This window comes from Panthera leo, chromosome A1 (genome assembly GCF_018350215.1).
Source record: "Panthera leo isolate Ple1 chromosome A1, P.leo_Ple1_pat1.1, whole genome shotgun sequence".
Taxonomy (NCBI): Eukaryota; Metazoa; Chordata; class Mammalia; order Carnivora; family Felidae; genus Panthera; species Panthera leo.
The window spans coordinates 28,965,367-28,989,442 of record NC_056679.1 but is presented as its reverse complement, the minus strand read 5'-3'; the positions used below and the strand labels follow the sequence as shown (position 1 = coordinate 28,989,442).

The 24,076-nt window shown below is 38.5% G+C and overlaps 1 protein-coding gene across 6 annotated transcripts in view; it reads right to left on the bottom strand.

The window, feature by feature from the left end:
• Positions 1–24,076, bottom strand: part of MTRF1 (mitochondrial translation release factor 1) — a 68,663-nt gene that overhangs the window by 26,238 nt on the left and 18,349 nt on the right. For 2 of the 6 annotated variants that reach the window (XM_042927159.1, XM_042927171.1), the window contains exons 2-8: positions 23,915–24,051; positions 23,636–23,768; positions 21,326–21,751; positions 16,833–16,924; positions 15,153–15,234; positions 14,837–14,944; positions 5,533–5,705 (exon numbers count right to left, since the gene is read on the bottom strand). In XM_042927159.1, coding sequence (XP_042783093.1) covers positions 5,533–5,705; positions 14,837–14,944; positions 15,153–15,234; positions 16,833–16,924; positions 21,326–21,751; positions 23,636–23,756 — 1,002 coding nt within the window. In that variant the 5' untranslated portion in view covers positions 23,757–23,768; positions 23,915–24,051. Of the gene's footprint in view, positions 1–5,532; positions 5,706–14,836; positions 14,945–15,152; positions 15,235–16,832; positions 16,925–21,325; positions 21,752–23,635; positions 23,769–23,878; positions 24,052–24,076 lie in introns of all 6 variants that reach the window. The other 4 variants (XM_042927179.1, XM_042927186.1, XM_042927200.1 and 1 more) reach the window with 4 other exon arrangements.

The window sequence follows — 24,076 nt, the reverse complement described above, 5'->3', positions numbered from 1 at the left end:
CTATGGTTTTGATTTCTGAACTACATAAATGTTTGCATACACCAAGAGTGAAATTATATAAAAGAGAAAAGAAAACTCAAATGCTAATACTTAATAGGAACAGAAACAAATGAATCAAAATATTTACCATAATGATATCATAAGCACATAGAAAAACATTATTTCAGATCTATCCTAAGGACAGAATTCTTAAACAGTACTCAGTAGTTTGCTAATTTTAAAAACATTTTATATATGCTACATAATAAAGAAAAACATAAATATATTAATGTGATTAAGAAATAAAATTTTTACTCAAGTGTAAAGAGATATAAATACAAAATGCAAGATGGTGAGGAGGAAATACTCCCTTAATGTTAAATTTGAGTTGGTAATACTAGTGATTGGTACCAGTTATTTAAAATCATATGTATATCCTAGCTCTGTACATTAAAGAATCTAAATGTAAGCACACATTAATAATAATGAGCATACATAGTACCCAGCTCTTAATTTCTGGGTATATTTCTCACCAAAAGAAATGAGATCTGATGCCAAGTCTGAGGCAGACAGATAGAAGTTGGGCTTAGGATATCTAATTATACCAGAAAGCAAGGGTATGCTCAAAAACTAATGGGGTCATTTCAAAAAGAGCTGCCCTAAAAAGGCTACCACTGACCAAATCAGGGACAAATTGAACATTAAACACAACAGTGATTAGAACTCACAAACTGTAAGTCTATAATGAGGTCAATAATGAAATAATATTGAGTTTATAATGAGGTAAAATAAAAGACAAAGAAAGAAGGAAGGAGGAGAGAGGATATATTAGTGAGGAAAGTTCTTTACAGAAAAGAATGCCAGTTAATAAATGCAGAAGAAAAGACAGTTAGAATATTACCATCTTGCAACCCCAAAGAAAATAACTGATTCAGGCAAAAAGATCACTAATGGATGTTAAGATCATTGAAAAGTTGTTGGAAATAGGATATATGTACCCTAGAGATTCCTCAGGAACTGCAAAGAGAAAAATATAATTTTAAAACGGTGATAGTTTTATGGTCACGATGTTTAAACTAATCCTCACTAAAGTCAGACAATCTGATATTATGTGTCTTCTGATAAAATGCAACACGAATATAAGTGCCTATAAAGTATTCTTGATCAAAATGAGTAATCTGAGGCGCCCTGGGTGGCTTAGTTGGTTAAATGTCCAACTTTTGATTTCAGCTCAGGTCATGATCTCACGGTCATAGCATCTTAAATTCCACATATCAGTGAGCATATGATCTATGCTCATAGCATGGAGCCTACTTCTGATCTTCTGTCTCCTTCTCTCTGCCCCTCCCCTCCTCATGCTCTGTCTCTCTCAAAAATAAATAAACATTAAAAAAAAAACACAAAAAACATATAATCTGAATGCAATAGGATAAAGGAATGAGTTAAAGAGTACCATGAGGAAACAAATTCTATAAGACAAATGGTCTAGATGCTTCAGAAAATTAAAAAAAAAAGGGTTGGGAGACTGTTCCAACCTTAAAGATATATATGACTTAATGGCAAGGTATGGAACTTGATGGAATCCTGATTTAAAAAAAAAACAACCTAGAAATAACTCCACAGAACTCCTAAAACCTTCTGAATTTCCTATGATAAGACTGATGAATTGCACCAAAACCCATAAAATACCAGGAATAAACCTAACCAAAGATGTGAAAAGTCTATACACTGAAAACTATAGAAAGCTTACAGAAGAAATTGAAAAAGACACAAAAAAATGGAAAAAGATTCCATGCACACGGATAGGAATAACAACTATCGTTAAAATGTCAATACTACCCAAAACAATCTAGATATTCAATGCAATCCCTAACAAAGTAACACCAGCATTCTTCACAGAGCTAGAACAATCTTAAAATTTGTATGGAACCAGAAGAGACCCCAAATAGCCAAAGCAATTCTGAAAAAGAAAACTAAAGCTGAAGGCATCACAATGCTGGACTTCAAGCTGTATTACAAAGCTGTAATCATCAAGACGGTATGGTACTGACACAAAAACAGACACTTAGATCAGTGGAACAGAATAGAGAACCCAGAAATGGACTCACAAACATATGGCCAACTAATCTTTGACAAAGCAGGAAAGAATATCCAATGGGATAAAGACCGTCTCTTCAGCAAATGGTGCTGGGAAAACTGGACAGCAACATGCAGAAGAATGAACCTAGACCACTTTCTTACACCATACACAAAAATAAACTCAAAATGAATGAAAAACCTAAACGTAAGACAGGAAGCCATCAAAATCCTAGAGGAGAAAGCAGGAAAAAACCTCTTTGACCTTGGCCACAGCAACTTCTTACTCAACATGTCTTTGGAGACAATGGAAACAATAGCAAAAATGAACTCTTGGGACCCCATCAAGATAAAAAGCTTCTGCATGGTGAAGGAAACAATCAGCAAAACTAAAAGGCAACTGACAGAATGGGAGAAGATATGTGCAAATGACACATCAGATAAAGGGTTAGTATCCAAAATCTATAGAGAACTTATCAAACTCAACACCCAAAAAACAAGTAATCCAGTGAAGAAATGAGCAAAAGACATGAATAGACACTTTTCCAAAGAAGACATCCAGATGGTTAACAGACACATGAAAAAATGCTCAACATCACTCATCATCAGGGAAATACAAATCCAAACCACAATGAGATACTACCTCACACCAGTCAGAATGGGTAAAATTAACAGCTCAGGCAATGACAGATGTTGGTGAGCATGCAAAGAAAAAGGGACCCTTTCACACTACTGGTGGGAATGCAAATTGGTGCAGCCACTCTGGAAAACAGTATGGAGGTTCCTCAAAAAATTAAAAATAGAACTACCCTATAACCCAGCAATTGTACTACTAGGAATTTATCCAACGGATACAAAAATGCTGATTTGAAGGGGCACATGCACCCCAATGTTTATAGCAGAACTATCACCAACAGCCAAAGCATGGAAAGAGCCCAAATGTCCATTGATGGATGAATGGATAAAGAAGATGTGGCATATATACACAGAGGGAATATTAGTCAGCAAAATTATGCTAAGCGAAATTAGAGAAAGACAAATATCATATGATTTCACTGATATGTGGAATTTAAGATACAAAACAGATGAACATAAGGGAAGGGGAGCAAAAACCACATAAAAACAGGGGGACAAAACATAAGAGACTCTTAAATATGGAGAACAAACGGGGTTACTGGAGGGGTGGTGGGTAGGGGGATGGGCTAAATGGGCAAGGGGCATTAAGGAAGACACTTGTTGGGATGAGCTCTGGGTGTTATATGTAAGGGATGAACCATTGGATTCTATTCTTGAAATCATTATTGCACTATATGCTAACTAACTTGGATGTAAATTAAAAACAAATTATTAAAAAATAAAGACTGATGAAGGTATTTTGTTGTACACAACAAGCCCCCTTTTAAGTGTATGTTAATAAGAGGTGATTTCTAAAGCCCTTAGGTAACCACACGATGGGGGCTGACTGCCAGGGGGACTAATCATGTGATTGGAGGACTGGAATTTTCAGCTCTACTGCCCCCACCCCAACTTTCAGTGAAGGGAAAGGAGCTGGAGGTCAAATTAATCGCTAGTGCCCAATGGTTTAATTAATCATGGCTATGTATAGAAGTTTCCATGAAAATCCTCAAGACACAGGGTTCAAAGAACTTTCAGGCTGGTGAACACGTGGAGGTGCAAGGAGGGTAGTGAACCTAGACAGGGTAGGGGAGCTCTGCACATCTTCCCACGTACTTTGCCCCATACATCTCTCCCATATGGCTGTTCCTGAATTGTATCTTTTGTAATAAACAACTTTTCATAGTAACTGAGTTCTGTGAGCTACTTCAGTAAATTATCGAGCCCAAGGATGGGGGTTGTGGAAACCTCTCAATTCATAGCCACTTGGTCAGAAGCACAGGCGACACCCTGGACTGGTGACTGAGCTCTGAGGTGGGAGGGAAGGGAGACCGGTGGGAATGAGCTCCTAGCCTGTGGGGTCTGATGCTATTTCCTGGTAGGTCATATCAGAATTGAGTTGACTTGTAGGACAGCCACTTGGTGTCCACAGATTACTGAGAAATTGCTTGCTCGTGGAAAAAAAAGCTCGACACACTTAGAGTGGAGGAGTATTCTGTGAGTAAACAGAATGTGCAGGAGTTTTTCCTAGAAGATAATATTACAGAATTATGGCTGATTTTCACAGATAATGGTATTGTTTAAGTAGGAAAATGTCCTAATCTTAAAAGATGTTAAGTTGAAGATTTGGAGGATAAAGCCTCATAGTGTCTGCTATACTCTTTATAGTTATTTAAAAATATGTGTACACGTACACGCATAGGAATCCCGCAAATATGGCAAAATGTAAATGGGTATTGACTACAGGTGAAGGTTATGTAAGTTTTTAGTGGCAGTCTTTCAATTTTCTGTATATTTAAAATAAAATTTTAAAAAGGAAAAAAAATAGGCAATATGGCTGTATTCAACTAATAAGATAATAGACCCCATATAGATATTATGTCACTGCCCTCAACATATTATCTATGGAATTCATTTCCACAGATAAAATTTAAGCAACATTATAAAAACTTTGTGAATTCTGTTTTATGAAGAGAATTGGCTTCTATTTAAAAAGCAAAAGAAAATACCCTGGTGAGGCATAAGAAGGGCAACTTTACCTTGGGAAGAGTTATTTCCCAATATAGACTACAAAGTTCAATGTGTATCATCAAAAATCAGTTTCCTAGTGCTGGAGAGGATGTGGAGAAACGGGAACCCTCTTGCACTGTTGGTGGGAATGCAAACTGGTACAGCCACTCTGGAAAACCGTGTGGAGTTTCCTCAAAAAATTAAAAACAGACCTACCCTATGACCCAGCATTAGTACTGCTAGGAATTTACCCAAGGGATACAGGAGTACTGATGCATAGGGGCACTTGTACCCCAATGTTTATAGCAGCACTCTCAACAATAGCCAAATTATGGAAAGAGCCTAAATGTCCATCAACTGATGAATGGATAAAGAAATTGTGGTTTATATACACAATGGAGTACTACGTGGCAATGAGAAAGAACAAAATATGGCCCTTTGTAGCAACGTGGATGAACTGGAGAGTGTGATGCTAAGTGAAATAAGCCATACCGAGAAAGACAGATACCATATGGTTTCACTCTTATGTGGATCCTGAGAAACGTAACAGAAACCCGTGGGGGAGGGGAAGGAAAAAAAAAATGAGGTTAGAGTGGGAGAGAGCCAAAGCATAAGAGACTGTTAAAAACTGAGAACAAACTGAGGGTTGATGGGGGGTGGGAGGGCGGGGAGGGTGGGTGATGGGTATTGAAGAGGGCACATTTTGGGATGAGCACTGGGTGTTGTACGGAAACCAATCTGACAATAAATTTCATATATTAAAAAAAAAAAAAAATCAGTTTCCTAGAAGCTAAGGCTTGTCAGCAAAACACCTATTAAGCTGAAGTTGTCAATGCCTCCTGGTAAGGTTACCTCATCTGGTTGAGGGAGGACAATGACTGACATGGTTCCTGTGTGAATACGCTGCATTCTTGATGACAGGCCCACCTCGGGGATTCGTTGAACTCGGTGAATCCCACCTTCATACTTCAAATGCTTATATACACTGTCACCAGAAATTCGGGCAGCTGCATGATGTAGCCCACCTAGGAACATAAAATCCAAAAATATTAACTAGTTCTACTTTGAAAGGGATTTGGACCTTAAATGCCCTTACTCCCAGGCCTGAATCCAAGTACAGAGCCAAAGATGAGAACATAAACTAGGTACAAAACTGTATCTTCCCAAGGTCAATGTATTAATATATAAAAGGAAATATACCAAAATATTATTCATGTTTATCTCTGGGGAACAGAAGAACAATATATTTTTTTATTTTACTTTTTATCCTTTTGTTTCTAAATATTCTGTAATGAACAAAATTTACTTTTATAAAAATTCTTCTAGAAAAAAAATACTGGGACATTTTCTTCAGTGAACTACCCTATGCAAGGGTAGGCCAGTGTGGTGCCTATATAAAAGAAGGCTCACTAACATAAGAATTTATGTATTTATTTTAATTTATTTACTGTTTATTTTTGAGAGACAGAGAGAGAGACACAGAACATGAGCAGGGGAGGGGCAGAGAGAGAGGGAGACACAGAATCTGAAGCAGGCTCCAGGCTCTGAGCCATCAGCACAGGGCCTGACGTGGGGCTTGAACTCACCAACAGTGAGATCATGACCTAAGCTGAAGTCAGATGCTTAACTGACTGAGCCATCCAGGTACACCTTTATTTTTTTTTATTAAAAAAAAATTTTTTTTAGCATTTATTTATTTTTGAGAGACAGAGTGTGAGCAGGGGAGGGGCAGAGAGAGAGGGAGACACAGAATCTGAAGCAGGCTCCAGGCTCTGAGCAGTCAGCACAGGGTCTGATGGGGGGGCTCAAACTCACGAGCCATGAGATCATGACCTGAGCCGAAGTCAGACGCTTAACTGCTTAACCGACTGAGCCACCCAGGTGCCCCTCAGGTGCTCATTTAAAAAATATTTTTTTAATGTTTATTTATTTTTGCATGATGAATAATTCTATACAGGTCCTCCCAAGTTTTCAAGAATCTGTTGAAATTTAGCTCTTGCTTATTTATCTGTGGAACGTGAAGATAAACACAAAAAAATCTTCATGCCTAGGTTAGCCTTTTCTTATTGGACATATTTTTTTTTAATATTTTTATTATAAAATAATACAGACATGGGGTACTTGAGTGGCTCAGTTGGTTAAGCATCTGACTCTTGGTTTTGGCTCAGGTCATGGTCTCACAGTTTTGGGTTTGAGCCCTGCATCAGGCTACACTCTGACACTATAATGAACTAGGGTCATTTTAATCATATGAAGATACTATTTTTAAAATACCACTATAAATCCAGGATTTGAGTATATCTATCATGTTTAAATCAATTGCAACTATTATCAATGAAGCTCAAATTGTCCATCTTTGTCCAGCAGGTGCTTTTTCAAGGTAATTTCTGAGTTCTTGTAGAGTATAACAGAGTTCTTACTATGGTATAACAAAATTTCCCAGGATTATCCTGAACTTTTCCTCCCCAAAACCTGGAACCAGTGATCTCTCCAAGAAGACTTCATCCCTTTCAGAGAGAAATAATACTTCAATATTTTTATTATTTGGGCAATAGGAATGTTCACTATTACTGGGTCGGTCATTGATTCCAGGTCTTCGCGTAGACAGAGACAGGAAATACGTCGAGTTCATACCGATGTTGGGAGACAACTCTGTATCGGTTTCTTGCATTTCTGCACATCTTGCAAATAAGGCACTGCCTGTCCTCTCGTTCCAGAAAATATTTTTAAGAGTGTTTGCATAGGAAACAGCTTTGGAGGTGCATCTCCCTCCACAGCAAAGGACAAGTTTGCTTATGGCCTTGGAAGGTAAAGGTAGCGTCTCCTTGTTAGAGCAATGGGCAAGCATGCTTACTTAAAAATTTTGAGATCTCTAAGCTCAGAGTTCCTCTCATATAATGAAACCTACTGCATAGGCAGTTATCTGGCTTCGAGTTGCCTTATAGGACCTGGGGCTCATTGAACCAAAACAAAAATGGTGATATTCTGCTTACTGCTATTGCAAGCAATAACCTGTCCTCTGTCTCTGACCCACAAAACTGTGGCGTGCTAACTTGTTAGCTTGCAAGTAGGGCAAAATCTCAGACCATTGGCAGTTCTTGACAATTAATACTTCCAGGGTAAATTCAAGATGACAGCCTCTTCTCTATTGCTCTTGTCTTCCATTCCAAGAATCTTGGTTCTTAAGGACAGGGAAGATACTACAATATCTCATAATTATTCATCTATTTTATCCCATAGTACACATACAACAGTCTAGAATAACTATGCTAGTTCTGCCACAACATGATTACTAAAAACATTAAAAGTTGCTCTTCCTGTTCTCCCATTTTTCAAATGATTGTATTCTATACTGTCAGATACAGTTCTAAAACACTGTATTATTTTCCTTAGTCCTCAAATAGACCTAGTTCTGCAGGTAACCACATGCATGCTCACCTCTACTCCTTATGTTGATACTTCATATTTTAGTTGTCTAAACTTTTATCTTCTAGTAGATTCCTCAGAAAGGAAACATGGGAAAAGGACTTCTTGAATCCCTGCATATTGAGAAGTTTGTATACTTATAAGTCAGTTTTGCTGCTTATAAAATCCTTAACTCAAACTTCCTTCCCCTGGGTTAACTATGCTGCCACTGCTGCTGCCATGTTCCTAAGATGTTTCCAGTGAAGACTCAGTGCTCTGACGTCAGATCTAACCACTTGGTTTCTAAAGTCAGCATGGTGGACAAAAATTGGCCATAATTTTAGATTACCCTAGAAAATGACTTAGGAAGGTAACTTATCAGAAACTGACATACCCTCTCTTTTTAAGATTTTATTTTTAAGTTATCTCTACATCTAACGTGGGGCTCAAACTCACAACCCCAAGATCAAGAGTCGCACGTTCCACTGACTGAACCAGCCAGGCGCCCCTGACACACTGCCTCTTAGTAAGTCCAACACGGCTGGTCTTCCTCCAGCGATGGAACAAATTACTGTTTATTTTCTTGAATACCAGATAAAGAAGCTGACTAGCATTTAGCAGTCAGATGATATGAAAAATGTAATTGTTTATCATTAATACTCAGTGTAGTCAGATGGTCATATTGTGAAAGATACCTAGAAACTGAGACAGAGTGAGGCCACAACAATTAAATTTTCCATCTCATACTCACTCTGTACTTTTAATATTATTCCCCTAACCCCCCTTTACCTACTTCATGTTGAGGGCACATATTTGAATTTATATGACCTGAAAGGAGAAGGCTGCAACTTTACTGTACAGATTACTAGAGCCAATCTTAGGCTGCCTGGGTTCAAATTTAAGCTTTTCTTCTTCCTAGTGTGTGTCCACAGGCAAGTTATTTCATTTGTTCATGTTCTGGTTTCCTTACTTGTAAATGCTAATTGTAACTAGGGCTATAGTATGGAAAGCCATTCACATTGCAGACTATGTGAGTAGTGCTTCAAGGCATAAGTAAGCATATGATATAGTGCTGAATTCAACCTACCTCCAAGGGTTGTTGTGAGGAATAACTGAGATAAACACTTGTAGAGCATTTAGCAGTATTGACATTTAGCCATCAATAAGTATCAGTAGTTCAGTTACTGAGAGTGTATCATTGGCTCTCCTGGGCCAGTCTGATATCATGTGGAAGAGAATGATGATCCCTGTGAACTGGGGCGCCTGGGTGGCTCAGTCAGTTAAGCGGCCGACTTCAGCTCAGGTCACGATCTCGCAGTCCATGGGTTTGAGCCCCGTGTTGGGCTCTGTGCTGTCATGACAGCTCAGAGCCTGGAGCCTGCTTCAGATTCTGGGTCTCCCTCTCTCTCTGCCCCTCCCCTGCTTGCTCATTCTCTCTCTCTTTCTCTCTCTCTCTCTCTCAAAAACAAAGCTCCTGTGAACTAAATTATGATGTAGGGCAAAAATGATATACCTCTGAGGTAGGAGAGTGAGGTGCACTGCTGGCCTTGCCAGCTGAGAGAAAACTGCTTTTGGTGGTCCTCACTGGCAGGTGTGGAGAAAAAAAAAGTATTTGTCAGATCAACAGCTACATACCAGGTATCAGGGGCTGTGAATTTGCTCAAGCAATGAAACCATATCTGGTACAGCTGCTGTCATTAGAATCACCAGCTGGCTAAGCTTATAATAATCCACTGTCATTCACTGGGATCTGATCTACCTTCTTTATAGGTCAAATAAACAAGCTGAAAAGGGATGAGGTAGGAATCATCAACCATGCATCTTTTAAGTCCTTGATGGTGGCACTAATCTCTGCAATCTCTTTAGGAATGCAGCATTGCTTTTGGTTTACTATTTTCCTAGGTACAGGCAATGCTGATGGCTCCTACTTGGCCTTTCTCATCATCCAGTCCTCACCCCACAGGTCAAGGAAAATAATATGGGATTCTGCCAGCTGCTGAGTATATCTGTTCCAGCTATGTATCCAGAACTGGGAAACCATTGCAGGATGGGTTTGGGAACCCCCCAGGCCCACTGTGAGAGGAACCTGTACTAAAACTATTCTTCACCTGCCCTCCACAAGCCTCTCTTCTAAGTGCTGGGCCACAGTGATGTTTTGGGTCTCCTGGAATCAGTGTCATTTCAGAGCCAGTGTCCAGTAGTCCCTGAAAAGTGTGGTTATTTCCTTTTCTGCAGGACACAGTTACCCTTGGAAAAGGCCACAGATCCCTTTTGGGAGAATGCTGAGAGAAGAGTGAAGAGTATAAATATTTGGCAATATACTGGGGTCTTTCCTCAAGGGGGCCCAGCGTCCCCTTTATTCAAGGGGTTTGGGCCTGTAAACTGGCTCAGGTCTGAGAACTGATTGAGGAGCCATGACTTGTTTTTATGATTAAAGTTAGATTTCTGTTCACTTGACCTAACACTTTTCTGCTTATACAGATCAAGTAAGAATTTACGGGGCTTCCTATCTATTTTCCCTCTAGAGACGCCATGGTCAACTAGCCAATGCCATAGGTCTATACGCATCAGACTACTGACTGCTGCTTTGACTCTGCTGTCCATGACAGCAACTGTACCCACCTTGCCTCTGCTGCTGGGTGCTGCCACTTGCCCACTGCCACCCTGAAATCCAATTACTCCCATCGCATTTAGGTTTCCCAATTGAGCTACCAAAGTCCCCACTCTAAGGTCTGGCCGACAGAGAAGAGCAATCATAGAGCTCTTCAAGGATGCCAGGGCTCCCCTTACAAATTTATTTCTCACATCTGTGGTAAAAAGTATGTCTTCTGGACACATAAAATGAATCATCACATTACGTTAAGCGACCTTTCCCTGAATTTAACTGGCAAGCAGAGTATAGCAAAACATAATTATAAACATTAAACTGTTGGGAGGGAGGAGATAATGTAATACACTTCATAGAATCCCTTTAACTTGGAATATATTTCAATTTATCAGATACCCAGTATACAAAATAACACATTTCAGACTTATACTACAAATCCAGAGCTATTGCCCTCTACTGCTTCCACAAAAACTATCTTTAATCATTTAGTTTGGACTATTTATGGAATGACTGAGTATTATCCCTATCTGTACCTACGGTCACAAAACTACAAGACTTTAAGTCACTCGATACATGAATTTTTGCATGAAAGTGTTTCCTTTCAACCTTAGCTTTTAGGGCTGTGTGAATCTTTGGAGTTCCTCTCCATTTCAATTAAATATTAAAATATATAGAGAGAATTTAACGTACATAGTTTATAAGGTAGGTACTTTTTACCCCTCTATTTTAGCCTTCCTAGTCACATCTTTTCTTCTCCTAATTATAAATAAATCAACTTTTAAGTATTTAATAATTTTAATAAGTAGAGGTTTATTCTTAGTCTTTAATTAAAAAAATTTTTTTAAACGTTTATTTAGTTTTGAGAGAAAGAGAGACAGAGCACAAGCAGGGGAGGGGCAGAGAGAGAAGAAGACACAGAATCTGAAGTAGGCTCCAGGCTCTGAGCTGTCAGCACAGAGTCCGATGCAGGGCTTGAATCCACAAACTGTGAGATCATGACCTGAGCCGAAGTCGGATGCTTAACCAGCTGAGCCACCCAGGCACCCCACTTAGTCTTTAATTTTAAAGGTATAGAGTAAAATATTTAAATTTTTCCTCCTTTAAAAAAAAAGTCCTTTTTGGAATGCCTGAGAGGCTCAGTTGGTTAAGGGTCTGACTCTTGATTTCAGCTCAGATCACAATCTCACAGTCTGTAAGCCCACCATGGGGCTCTGCGCTTGGGATTCTCTCTCTCCCTCTCTCTCTGCCCCTCCCCTGCTTGCACGAACGCTCTCTCAAAATAAATAACTTAAAAAAAAAGCCTTTTTTACTTTTTAAGGTATCTCTATTTTATTTTTCCAGTAAGTCAGTCTATCTAAAAGAAAGGTTTCCCAAACATTGTCTAGGAATTGTTTAGGCTGCTCTACACTCCTGGAACAGAATCTCTTTCCCTGTTGTTATTGAGTTCATCTTTTGTTCTTGAAAACTGGATTCAAAATATACATCTGAGAGGTCATGATGACATTTACCACTATTCTCTTTTATAATGCTGTTTCTAAAAATTTTATTTTTTTAAGTAATCTCTATACCCAACGCGGGGCTTGAACCGGTAACTCTGAGATCAAGAGTAGCATGCTCCACCAACCAAGTCAGCCAGGTGCCCCATAATGCTGCTATTTCTGATTATATTCTCCTTTAAACTCTCTCCTCTCTTGCTTCCATAATATCATATTGTCCTTGGGGCGCCTGGCTGGCTCAGTCGGTAGGGCATGTGACTCTTGATCTTGGGGTCATGAGTTCAAGCCCCATGTTGGGAATAGATATTACTTTCTAAACATACTATTATGCAGTCCTCATCCTTTTTCTGCTTATCTGACTCCTCTCTTTCTTTTGCCAACTAGTTAATCTTTCTAAATGTGGCCGTTCTCTAAGGTCCGATGGCCTACATGTTCCCTCTCCATAGACTCTCCCTCATGTATTCTCTCAGTGTTAGATGTGGCTATTGAATCTTTCTCCTTGATGCTGTTCTCTCACCCAAGCTCTGGCTACACAACTTCAGCATTTAGTGCATATTTCTGAATGGGTGTTCACTATAACCAGAGATTTAATAATTCACTCTGCGTTCCATCTTGAATGAATGTTGTAGTCTTCCCAGCTAGAAAGATTAGAATCCCGGTGGCTCATCTTGTTTGTGTCAGAATAGACTATGAGGATGGGGATGTATGATTCTGGATCTGACAAACTTAAGTTTAATCCTGGGACTGCCATTACTTACCATGTGATCTTGGATTAGGTACTACTCCCTGAGCCTGACTCCTCATCTGTAAAATGGGATTAATAATATCTATCTCACAGGGCTATGAAGATCAAACCACCTACACTGCACCCTGGACATGGGGGCAAGCACTAGGCCCTCTTTTGTCCATTCTTCCTTTGAAGATCTCCCATGTGTCTACTGCCAAGTGTAAATCTTAGTTATACCTGGATTTCTCTAATAACCTCTCTGCAGTCTGCTTAAATCTAGCTTCTTGATCCATCCTGCAAATTGCTGTCTAAATAATCTTAAAATATGTATTTATCAAGTCATATGCTTATTGATAAAATCTCCAACAGCTCTCTACTCCCCAACAATCAAGGCCTGTTCAGCTTTCAAGGCTGTTCAAACTCTACTCCCTTAAACTCATTTCCTATGACCTCCTATCACAAATGTGCCCTGGGTAAACTGGGGTCCTCATTGTCCTTCACACACACCAAGATCTTTCCTACCTCCACATTGTTGCTCTGGTAGCTCCTTCCCTCTGCTTTCAATTCCTCTTTCCTGACCACTGGCTGTATTGAAAACCTGTACCAAGCACAACTTTCTTATTCATTCATTTTCCTCCACTGTTTAACTTACTTCAATCCTTCTTCCTTTTTCCTGAGAGTTTGCAGTTTATTATTGGGTATCAACGTACAACCAAGAAGATAAAAACTTTCATATGGCTTAAAAGAATGGGGGAAAAAAAAATTACTACCAGATGTTCTGATTTAACATAATTGAGTATTTAAAAGTTGAAGGACTTGTATTGTTTGCTATTGTTTACATTGTATAAGTTTTTATCTGCCCAACTAGAGTGGTATCTTAAAAATAAAGACAAATGATTAACTTTTTCTGCATTTCCATAAAAATTGAACACATAAAAAAAAGAGAATAGATGCAAAGTCAGGAAACTCACACATGGTGCTGAGGGAAGGTAGAGAAAACACTACTAAGGGCAATGAAATGAAGAGAGAAGTTGAGAGAATAAAAATGTGAGAAAAGTTTTTGAGATAATATGAAATAGGGAGAAGATTCTTTTTTTAACTTCAACATTACGATAATAAGAATATAAGGTGGATGGAATATATTCAAAAGAGAGCTTGAAGAAAGCTCAGAAAGTTAAAATCCTTTATGAAGAACGATTTCTATGGATTTGGCAGAGAAGCATAAGGCTGAACCATTGGCAGACCAGATTTTTGGAAAGACTATTTTGTTATGAATATTTAACCTTTCAGATTATAAAAATTAAAGAAGTTAAAAAAGAATCTAATACATCATTAGCCACTCAGTCTAACTGGTAATACTTTCAGGTTGTATCCCATAAATGATAAAGTTCTTAGCAGCAAAAACCTTAACACATCTTTCTTTGAATAGAGAACAATGAGTTTCAAGGCAAGGTATATCTATCCTTCCCAGAGAAGTTTTCTCTAACTCAGACATTCCTTCCTTCACTATGTCCCACTCCTGGTTAAGACCCCTATTAGGGTAAAGCCGCTGAGAATGATGAACCTGTATCACAGCATTTAGTAGATACAGATAAAATGTTTTAAAAAATGGGAGGGGCACCTGGGTGGCTCAGTTGGTTAAAAGTCCATCAGACTCTTGATTTCACCTCAGGTTATGAGCCCACGGTTTGTAGGCTCGAGCCGTGTTGGACTCTGTGCTCACGGAACGGAGCTTGCTTGAGATTCTCTCTGCCCACTTTTCGCTGCCCCTCCCCCACTTGTACATGCGTGCACGCTCTCTCTCTTCCAAAATAAAAAAGAAAAGTTTAAATAAAAAATGGGCCCACATGGTTCTAATGGAGATCAGATGCAAAATAATTTTTAGCATCTTCTATGGACAAAATCCTCAAATATGCCTACCGTAATCAGCTGGTGTATAATTCAGAAGTTCAAATTTCCAGTTTTTATAGCTTGAATAATTCTGGTACATATCAAATATTTCCCGGGTAAACTGCTGGCAGATATCACCTAAAAAATATATATATATATACATACAAAAAATATTCAGCACAAATTTTTAAGAGAGCCATTCTTAGGTACAGGCCCCTTAGGAAATGAGTAACTGTTTCTACAGTGAAACACATTTAACGGACTTTTAAAGTTAAAGTGTGTCAAACCAAGGTAAAATTTAAGTATTTTTTTCTTGGATCATTTACAATAAAATTATTTAACTGACCTCCAGTAGTTCTTCCAGATGTCACCTCTAAAAGAACGTCATTTTTGTCATATTTCTCCTTTGGCACTAGACTCTGGAAAAGCTGAAAAAGGGGGAAAAATCAGCATTTGTGTGTATATTTTCTATGGTATACTATTGCTTGATTTTAGATAAAAGACCTCCAAACATTAAAAAATCTATAACACAGGGGCGCCTGGGTGGCGCAGTCGGTTAAGCCTCCGACTTCAGCCAGGTCACGATCTCGCGGTCCGTGAGTTCGAGCCCCGCGTCGGGCTCTGGGCTGATGGCTCAGAGCCTGGAGCCTGTTTCCGATTCTGTGTCTCCCTCTCTCTCTGCCCCTCCCCCTTTCATGCTCTGTCTCTCTGTCCCAAAAATAAATAAAAAACATTGAAAAAAAAAATATATAACACAATCATATAGCATCCCAACAAGGTCTAGTCATTAAATGCTGTAAGTGGACCGGACCTAAAATAAGTGATCAGTTCATGCTAACAATGGAATTACTTGTCAGGGTATTCTCCACAATGCTATCAGACAATCTTAATTTTCTACCAAGTGTACATCAAAGTCCAGAGTGTTCCATTCAATTTTTTCAGATTTTGCCTCTTATTAGTTCTGAACAGTAGCTTCTTTCATCTAATGAATGAAGTAAAGCTTTGAAAGTCTTCACTTGCTGAAAATAAGGACTCTTTCCATATGACTATTATCTCCTGCCATAGAGGACAGCAGGCCCCAGGTCATGCCCTGTGTTCTCAGGAGAGCTGCTCTGCTTAAAGAATGTACTGAGGTCCCCCAGGATAAGGCCCAAATAGTTTGAGCTGTGAAAAGAAAACAAGGGGCTTCCTAATAAAGAAAGTAACTAGCTTCCCTCTAAAGAAGAAAAAGGAAGCAGTTTTATTTTTTATTTATTACTAAAAGGTCTTGCAAATCAAACTAAAAGTACCTACGTGTCATGACTCTCTCTACTGCTAATTTTTGAAATCCGCCGTCTCTGCTAGAAATGATAGTTTATGGGAGAGAATATCAGACCAAGAGTGACACTCTACTTCTGGTTGACTTGCTGGTTAAATCACAGAACCGATAACTCCACCTCATTCCTCTCAACAAGCCCCACTATGGATCCCAGAATAGGGAGACTGAATGCAGGAAGATGGCAAATAGGACAGAAGCAAAGACAGTATACAGACAGCACTGTTTCTCACTGTCCTTTAAACAAATCATCCGTTGAACTACAAGAAGCTAAAGACTTGTGTGAACCAACTGTGTCTACACCCTTTGATTCGTCCCATTCTATCCAGAAAGCAAATTTTCAATCCTTAATTAACACAATCACTGCAAATACCTCCCCCTTTTCTAAGGCTTAAAAACTGTTGATTCTTCCTCTTGGTGAACTAAATTTCTTTACTAACATCTGTCTCCTTGCCTGGCAAGTTAATAGCTTTGGAATATGGTTGCTCTTGGAGGAGGGGGAAAGGTGATATTTTATTCTTTGGCATCCCAATGGCTTCAATCTCATTATTCAATCTGTAGCAGATTACAGTATTAAACCCAGCTTAATCATTTATTATAAAAGAAGGCTTAATAAACTGGTGTTGGAAAGTACTTTGAGCACAATATATCCTAGCAAAACAATATTCTTTTATATTAACAGAATTGAGTAGTCTGCCACCTAAAACATACCTCACTGTATAACATATTGATTTTTTGAGCCATGGTTTGTCTCTCTTCCAATGCAAGTTCTTGTAACTGCTTTTCATCTTGTTGATTTAGACCTACAAAACAGCAACAGAAATGATAAGTGTTTTTAAATACTCATAGAGAAACCCTTAAACAGCTACCTAATCTCTGCCTACTAAGTTTTATTTCAGTTGTGAAGTAAAGGGATTATACAAAAGGACAGTTAGAATAGACAATATCAGTTAATAAGTACTTGTGAACTTTGTCTAAAAAAGTCAGTGTGAAAAGAAGTATGACTGGTGTCCCAAAGAGTTTATGATTTGAATGTGTACAATTAATTCTAGAAATCGATGATTGTTTAAGGAACTGGTTAAATAAATATAAACCCAAGTAAGGCGAGTTTTGGAGAAAATTGGGGTGACCACTTTTTGTCTTCAAGGTGGCAGCCATTACTCCACACACGGTGGGTAATCTAGCATGGCTAGTAGAGCCTCCATTTTTTTCAAAGTCAGAAATAAGAACTCTTCAAAGTTTGAAGTCTCTTGAAATGTTTATCCCTAGTAAACATTTTTTAAGAACACCATGCAGGTCAAACAAAACATCTTTGTAACCTCTGTTTTATGGAAACAATGGTCCTTTTCACATCATTTCAAAAGCAGAAAGTTAAATCATAGAACTCCCAACAAGAAAGCTAACAATGAGAGACAGTAGCCAAGCTTGGTGGATCTCATAACCTTTGCCTCCATTGCTGGATACCGAGACTCCATTTGTTGGTGGCAATGCTTGCAAATTGAGGTAGAAATTGTTGATTCTTAGTAAGAAAACAGAAATGAAAAAATCATAATCATAGAAGAGAGAAGGCTCTTGAAACTTCTTCCCTAGTCATGGAAGCCATTAAGGTCTGGTGGGACTCTATGCCTCTTTCATGCTTTGAACATTTAACACTTATTATGCGCCAGATACTCTGCTACTTGTTGGGAACACAAGGATGAATAAAACAGGATTCTAGGCCTCAAGTGGCTCAGCGTGGTGGGAAAGATGGACACGTACACGATTAAAACATGTGATGACAGTGCCATGGAGGCATAAAGGAGGGGGTCTAACCCAGACTTCAGCACTTGAGAAAGGCTTTCTGATAAGGTGCCAAACTAAATTCTAATTATGGATCATCTGTTGCAGAATTGTAATATCACTAATGGCCCCACAGTATGAATGGAAACCAGCATGACAATACTCCGTATAGATACTTGGTCGGTCAAAAGAAAAACGTGATTTGCAGTCACATAAAATCATTTTTGTGGCCTCTAATTGTTTACTGATCTATAAAATCCAACTTAATTCAATTTCATTATATCAACAAAGGTTTGTCTATTGTATCCTATGTTTGGTGCTGCAGGAAATATAAAGATGAGTGAGACACAGGCTCTGTCCTTGAGAACAGATGATGAGGGAAGGGGCAGAAGTTAATTAACTTTTTTTTTTAACGTTTGTTTATTTTTGACAGAGACAAAGACAGAGTACGAGCAGAGCAGGGGAAAGCAGAAAAAGAGAGACACAGAATCCAAAGTAGGCTGTCAGCACAGAGCCTGACACGGGGCTCGAATTCATGAGCTGCGAGATCATAACCTGAGCTGAAGTTGGACGCTTAACCGACTGAGCCACCCAGGGACCCCAAACCAATTAACTTTTAAGACAAAGGATCAAAATTTAAAACAGAGAAAGGTAAACTTATTTGTTTTACAGAGGGGATTGAGGCCAAAGTATGACATCCAAGCCATACGTAAAAGGGGACTGAATTTTAACAAGGTGACATTGGTGGGTAACAGTAAGTGCAAAGACAGACATGGGATGATACTGGAATATTCAGGGAACGGTGAGTTATCTATTTTTCTTGGAAAGTAGCGTATGCAATGGGAATTAACGCACTACACAGAGAGGCTGGTGTCACTCTGCAGAGGCTCTTAAATGCCAAATCAAGAAATATGTATTTATACGCAATGGGAGCTACTGAAAATGCTGAGCAGGGGAGTAATAGATTAAGGTTGCACTTGGACTGGGAAAGCCTGTAAGTGGCACAAGTTAGGAATTTATTGTAATCATTCAGGATGAGATATAATAAAGATATAAATGAGCAGAAAGAATAGAAGGGGACTATTGAAAGGTATACCACAGAGGTAGAGCCTCCTGGACTTTGAATCATTGTGCAGTGGATAAGAACAGAGGCTGTGGAGTCTCACTGATTGGGTTCAAATCCTTACTCCTCACCTGACTGGCCGAGTGACCTTTAACATCTTAAGCTCTCAGTTGCTTCATCTATAAAATGAAGATTTTACCTCAGCAGATTATTGTGAATATTCAAATGAGGTAATATTTGTAAAATACTTAGCTTAAGTGCCTGGCACATAGTAAGACAGGAAATGTAGCTTTTATTAGAGAATAGCAGAATTGCAGACCTAGAAGACATTTCAGAAGCAATCCAATCCAGTCTTAATTATACATGATACAACCAAGGCTGAAGAAGGTTATGTCAATTTAATTTACAAAGCATTTAGTCAGTTCCTATTATGTGCAAAGAACTTTCCCAAAACCAATGAATTACAAATTTGACTGGCATAATACAGAAGAGTAAAAAAAGTCCTCATTAAACAATAGGTGAGAAACTCATGGTACCACCAACAGAAGGCAGGTGAATACAAGTCTTTGGAAATCCAGAAATTTATAGGTGTAACTGTGACTGGCCTTGATGTTGCTTAATGTCTCTAACACTTAATGAAACAGGATGAAGCACAGGGGAAAATTTAGAAACTAAAAGCTTAAAGCACTATCTGGATAAATGTTGAATCCCAGGTTAGTTCACCATATTTTTCTCTCAACTTGTGTACATTTTGAAAAATTTTCATATAAGGAAAAATGTTAAGGCAACAGCAATATTAAGAAATACTAAAATTAAAAATACACATCTCACATCATATATAAAATTAATTCAAATAGATCAAATAATTAAATATAAGGCTAAAAATATAACTCTCAGAAGTAAACACGATGTACCCTTTGTGACCTTGGATTACACAACAGTTTCTTAGATAGGTCACCAAAAACACAAGCAACAAGGAAAAAAAAAGATAAATCTGACATCATGAAAATTAAATATTATGGTGCTTCAATCTTGTTTTAAAAAGGGGGGAAGGGGCAGCTGGCTGGCTTAGTAGAGAGAGCATGCAACTCTTGATCTTGTGGTTGTGAGTTCAAGGCCCATGTTAGATGTAGAGATTACTTAAAAATAAAATCTCAGGGGCGCCTGGGTGGTTCAGCTGGTTAAGCGTCTGACTCTTGATTTTGGCTCTGGACATGATCTCACGGTTCGTGGGTTCAAGCTTCCCATCAGGCTCTGTACTGACAGAGCCTGCTTGGAATTCTCTCTCTTCCCCTCCCCCTCTCAAAATAAATAAACAGACATTAAAAAAAATAAGATCCTAAAAAAAATTATAGTGATTCAAAAAATAACCCACAGAGATAATTTTTGCATATATCTGATAAGAAACTTGTAGCTATAATATAAAGAACTCTCACAAGTCAATAGCAAGAAAAATATTTAAAAACAGGCAAAGGATCTGAACAGTCATTTAACCAAAGATGAATTACAAATGACCAACAGGCACACGAAAAGATGCTCAACATCATTAATCAGGGAAATGCAAATCAAAGCCACAATAAGATACCATCTCCACCCATTAGGATAGCTAGAATCAAAAGGGCAGAATTTAAATGGTGAAGCCACTTTGGAAAACAGTCTTCCAACTGTTCAAAAGGTAAAATGTAGAGTTACAAGACTCAGAAATTGTAGCACCATTGTTCTTAATAACCAAAAGTGGAAACAATTCAATATCCATTAACTGATGAATGGATAGATGAAAATGTGGTATATCCATACAATGGAATACAGTTCCACAATAAAAAGGACAAATACATGCTACAACATAGATGAACCTTGAAAATATTATGCTAAATGAAATAAGCCAATCACAGAGGATATATTGCATGACTCTATAAATGCCTGAAGTGAGTAAATCTAGAAAGTAGATTAGCAGTTGCTTCTGGTTGGTAGGGAAGGGGGAATTGGGACAAGATGGCTACAGGGTGCAGAGTTTCTTTCTGGGAAGATGAAATAACACCTAGACCATATGAGCCCTTTGATGGGGCTGGAACCATATTTTTGTGTCTCTGCTATACACGTAGGACAGTGCTCAATAAAGTCCTGTTCAATAAATTAAAATTTCTGAAAAGATTAATATTCAGTTTCCTAGACCCTAAAAACTTGGCAAGCACCACAAGGAGCTTGGTCTCTTAGTAGTTGATTTTTAGTAGCTGAAATACTTTAAACACCCAGGGGAGAATCCTGTCTTCGCTGAGTGTAGGTTTTTTAAAAGACTGCAATTCAATAAAGCTTTAACCTATAATCAATCATGTTCTTATACACACATGTATCTTTTACCTACTTCTACACATTGAATCTAATTCTTCAATTGCTTGCTCAGCCTCCTGAATTTCTTGGTAAATGGCTGCGAGTGGTGCCAACTCGGCATGCCTTCTATTCAAGGCTCTTCGGTCCCCTTCATTCAGAGACACTCGCTGCAAACACTGATCAAGCATACGGTGCTCCTTACTCAGGTCCTCCATATATTTCTGTAGTGCTTTATGCTTCCACAGCATCCTGGTGTCTTGATGACAATATCTCCTGGGACAATTCTTATTTAACAGATGATGGAAAATGGGATGCCTGTTTTGTCTAAAAACCCACAGTCTTGTATCAAAATGTCTCTGTGTAAACTGATGAGACTGGGGGTGGATGTGGCACTGGTGGTAACCATTACGAGATGAAAGTCTAAAAAGCCAAGCACACAGGTGACGATTCATCTCAGCATCTGAAATATAATAAACACAATCTGAAAAAAAATCAACTCTGCAAATACAAAAGCTGGAAGAAGTCTCAAGAAATCTTGCTCAGTTCACAGCCGCAGCCAGCTCCAAACACTGTCCTGAAATTCAATAATCCATAAAAAGAAAATAATTCTCCAAACATATACTCCAACATGAGTATAACATATTAAAATAAATGAATATAGCACTGTTTCCTATTCATCCAATGTATATAATTAGCTAAGGCAAATAAGTAGGAGCATAACTGATAAATATATTAATAAACTGGATTAAATCAGCGATTTTCTAGAAAGTATTTGGAATCTAGAATTGACTATGTGAACAAACACTTGAAAGGTATGAAATAATCATGCAAGCTTTAGGTAGTTCACATATTCATAGATTCCTGAAGTTTGAAGAAGATATTAACTGTTTTCTTGTCTAATTCATTAATTCTAGGTATCCAGATGTCCAAGGAAGTCAACTGACTTAATCATGATTATTCACTCAGCCAGACAGGCAGAGCTAATACTAGACTGCAGTTTGCTTGTTCAAAGCTCAGTGCTTTCCATTCTCAATTCTGCAATCAGGTGCTTCCCTTTTAGCTGAGACCCTAAAGGAAGAAAACTTCAAATATTATACTAAGAAAGTAGGTCTGGTAAAAAGGGACAGTGGTGATATCTGCATTAAATGAAAAAAGCAGAATGCAAAACAATATAATCTCAATTAGGTTTTTAAATTTTTCTATGACATATGGTATACATGTAAAAAAGGTAAACAGTATTTTTTTGGGAGGGGGACCTAAAAAAGAAATAGAGGAAAATGTTAACAAGATGATCTCTAGTTGTGGGCTTGTGGATACCTTTTGCTTGCCTTCTAGCTTTTCTACCTTTCGGCGTTTTAAATTTTTCTATATGCATAGCATGTATTACTTCCACAATCAGGAAAAAACAGTTGCTTAAAAAAATTACAAGTTAGGTGAAATTGTTTTACCTGATTTACCTATTACTGATTTACCTATTCTTCCCTCTAATAGATGTAATCAGAAGCTAACAAAAGCACAAAGTAGTTTTATTAAGAAAGGGGAAAGATATGGGGCGCCTGGGTGGCGCAGTCGGTTAAGCGTCCGACTTCAGCCAGGTCACGATCTCGCGGTCCGTGAGTTCGAGCCCCGCGTCGGGCTCTGGGCTGATGGCTCAGAGCCTGGAGCCTGTTTCCGATTCTGTGTCTCCCTCTCTCTGCCCCTCCCCCGTTCATGCTCTGTCTGTCTCTCTCTGTCCCAAAAATAAATAAAAAAAAAAAAAAACGTTGAAAAAAAAAAAAAAAAAAGAAAGGGGAAAGATAAAGATAAAAACACTTTGCCCCTAAAATTCGAGGTTCAAAGTTGAAGTAAGGGTCAAAATTTTATCAGAATCAATCTTTATTGTCTCTGGTGTTCCTGCTATGCTAGGAGGTACATTCATATATTAACTCATTTGATCACTGTAAGTCTGCTAAGTTGAATATCATAATCTCCTAGGAAATAAAATATTCAGAATGATCTCCAAAATCTACAGATTTTGTAGGATTCTACTAACAAACTTTAACATACTGAATCACATTTGGAAAAAGACTGTAGAAGGATGCACCAATACCCAACAGCCATAAATGTGACAGTCCTTCAGCAGGTTTCCAATGTCTTTACATGCAGTCTCAAGCACATCGGAGAAGAGTGTTCAATTGAAAACAAGGACAAATCAAAAGGATGACAAATTTTTGTAAGAACATTTCTAGCTAAAATTTCCATCCTAGGAACAGTAGTAAATAACTCTTAAGGTCATGAACCTCAATGTTTAGAGGGGAAAAAAAAAAACAACCCAAGACGTTTTACTCGCTAGTGTTACCTATACCTGGGAACGGCAAGTCTTCTCCGTCACCCACCACAGGAGCAGGATTAGTCGGTACTCTAAGGACAATTCTCAAGAGTCGGCAGGTCAGAAGTGATACTAAGCCTGCGCCAGAGCAGCACATGTAAACCAGATTCTGTAATTCAGAATACGGAGTGATCCCAAAGAGGCAACATGAAAGAAAAATGGGGATAGAAAAAAGACCTTTAAAAGATCTAAAATAGAAAAAAAAAAAAAAGTGAGTACCTAAGAAATATAAGAAAGTACGACAGCTTTCCTTACTGTAGCCGTAACTCTCTGTGACCTGCTACATTTCAGCCCGACACACACGGGATTACTTTCACTTCCGGTATCACTCCTTCCGGGTGGACGCTTGCTCTCAGCCTCTCCGGAGTCGTCGTGGGCGTGCGTGTTAACAGCTAACAGGGGAAACGCAAGGGAAAA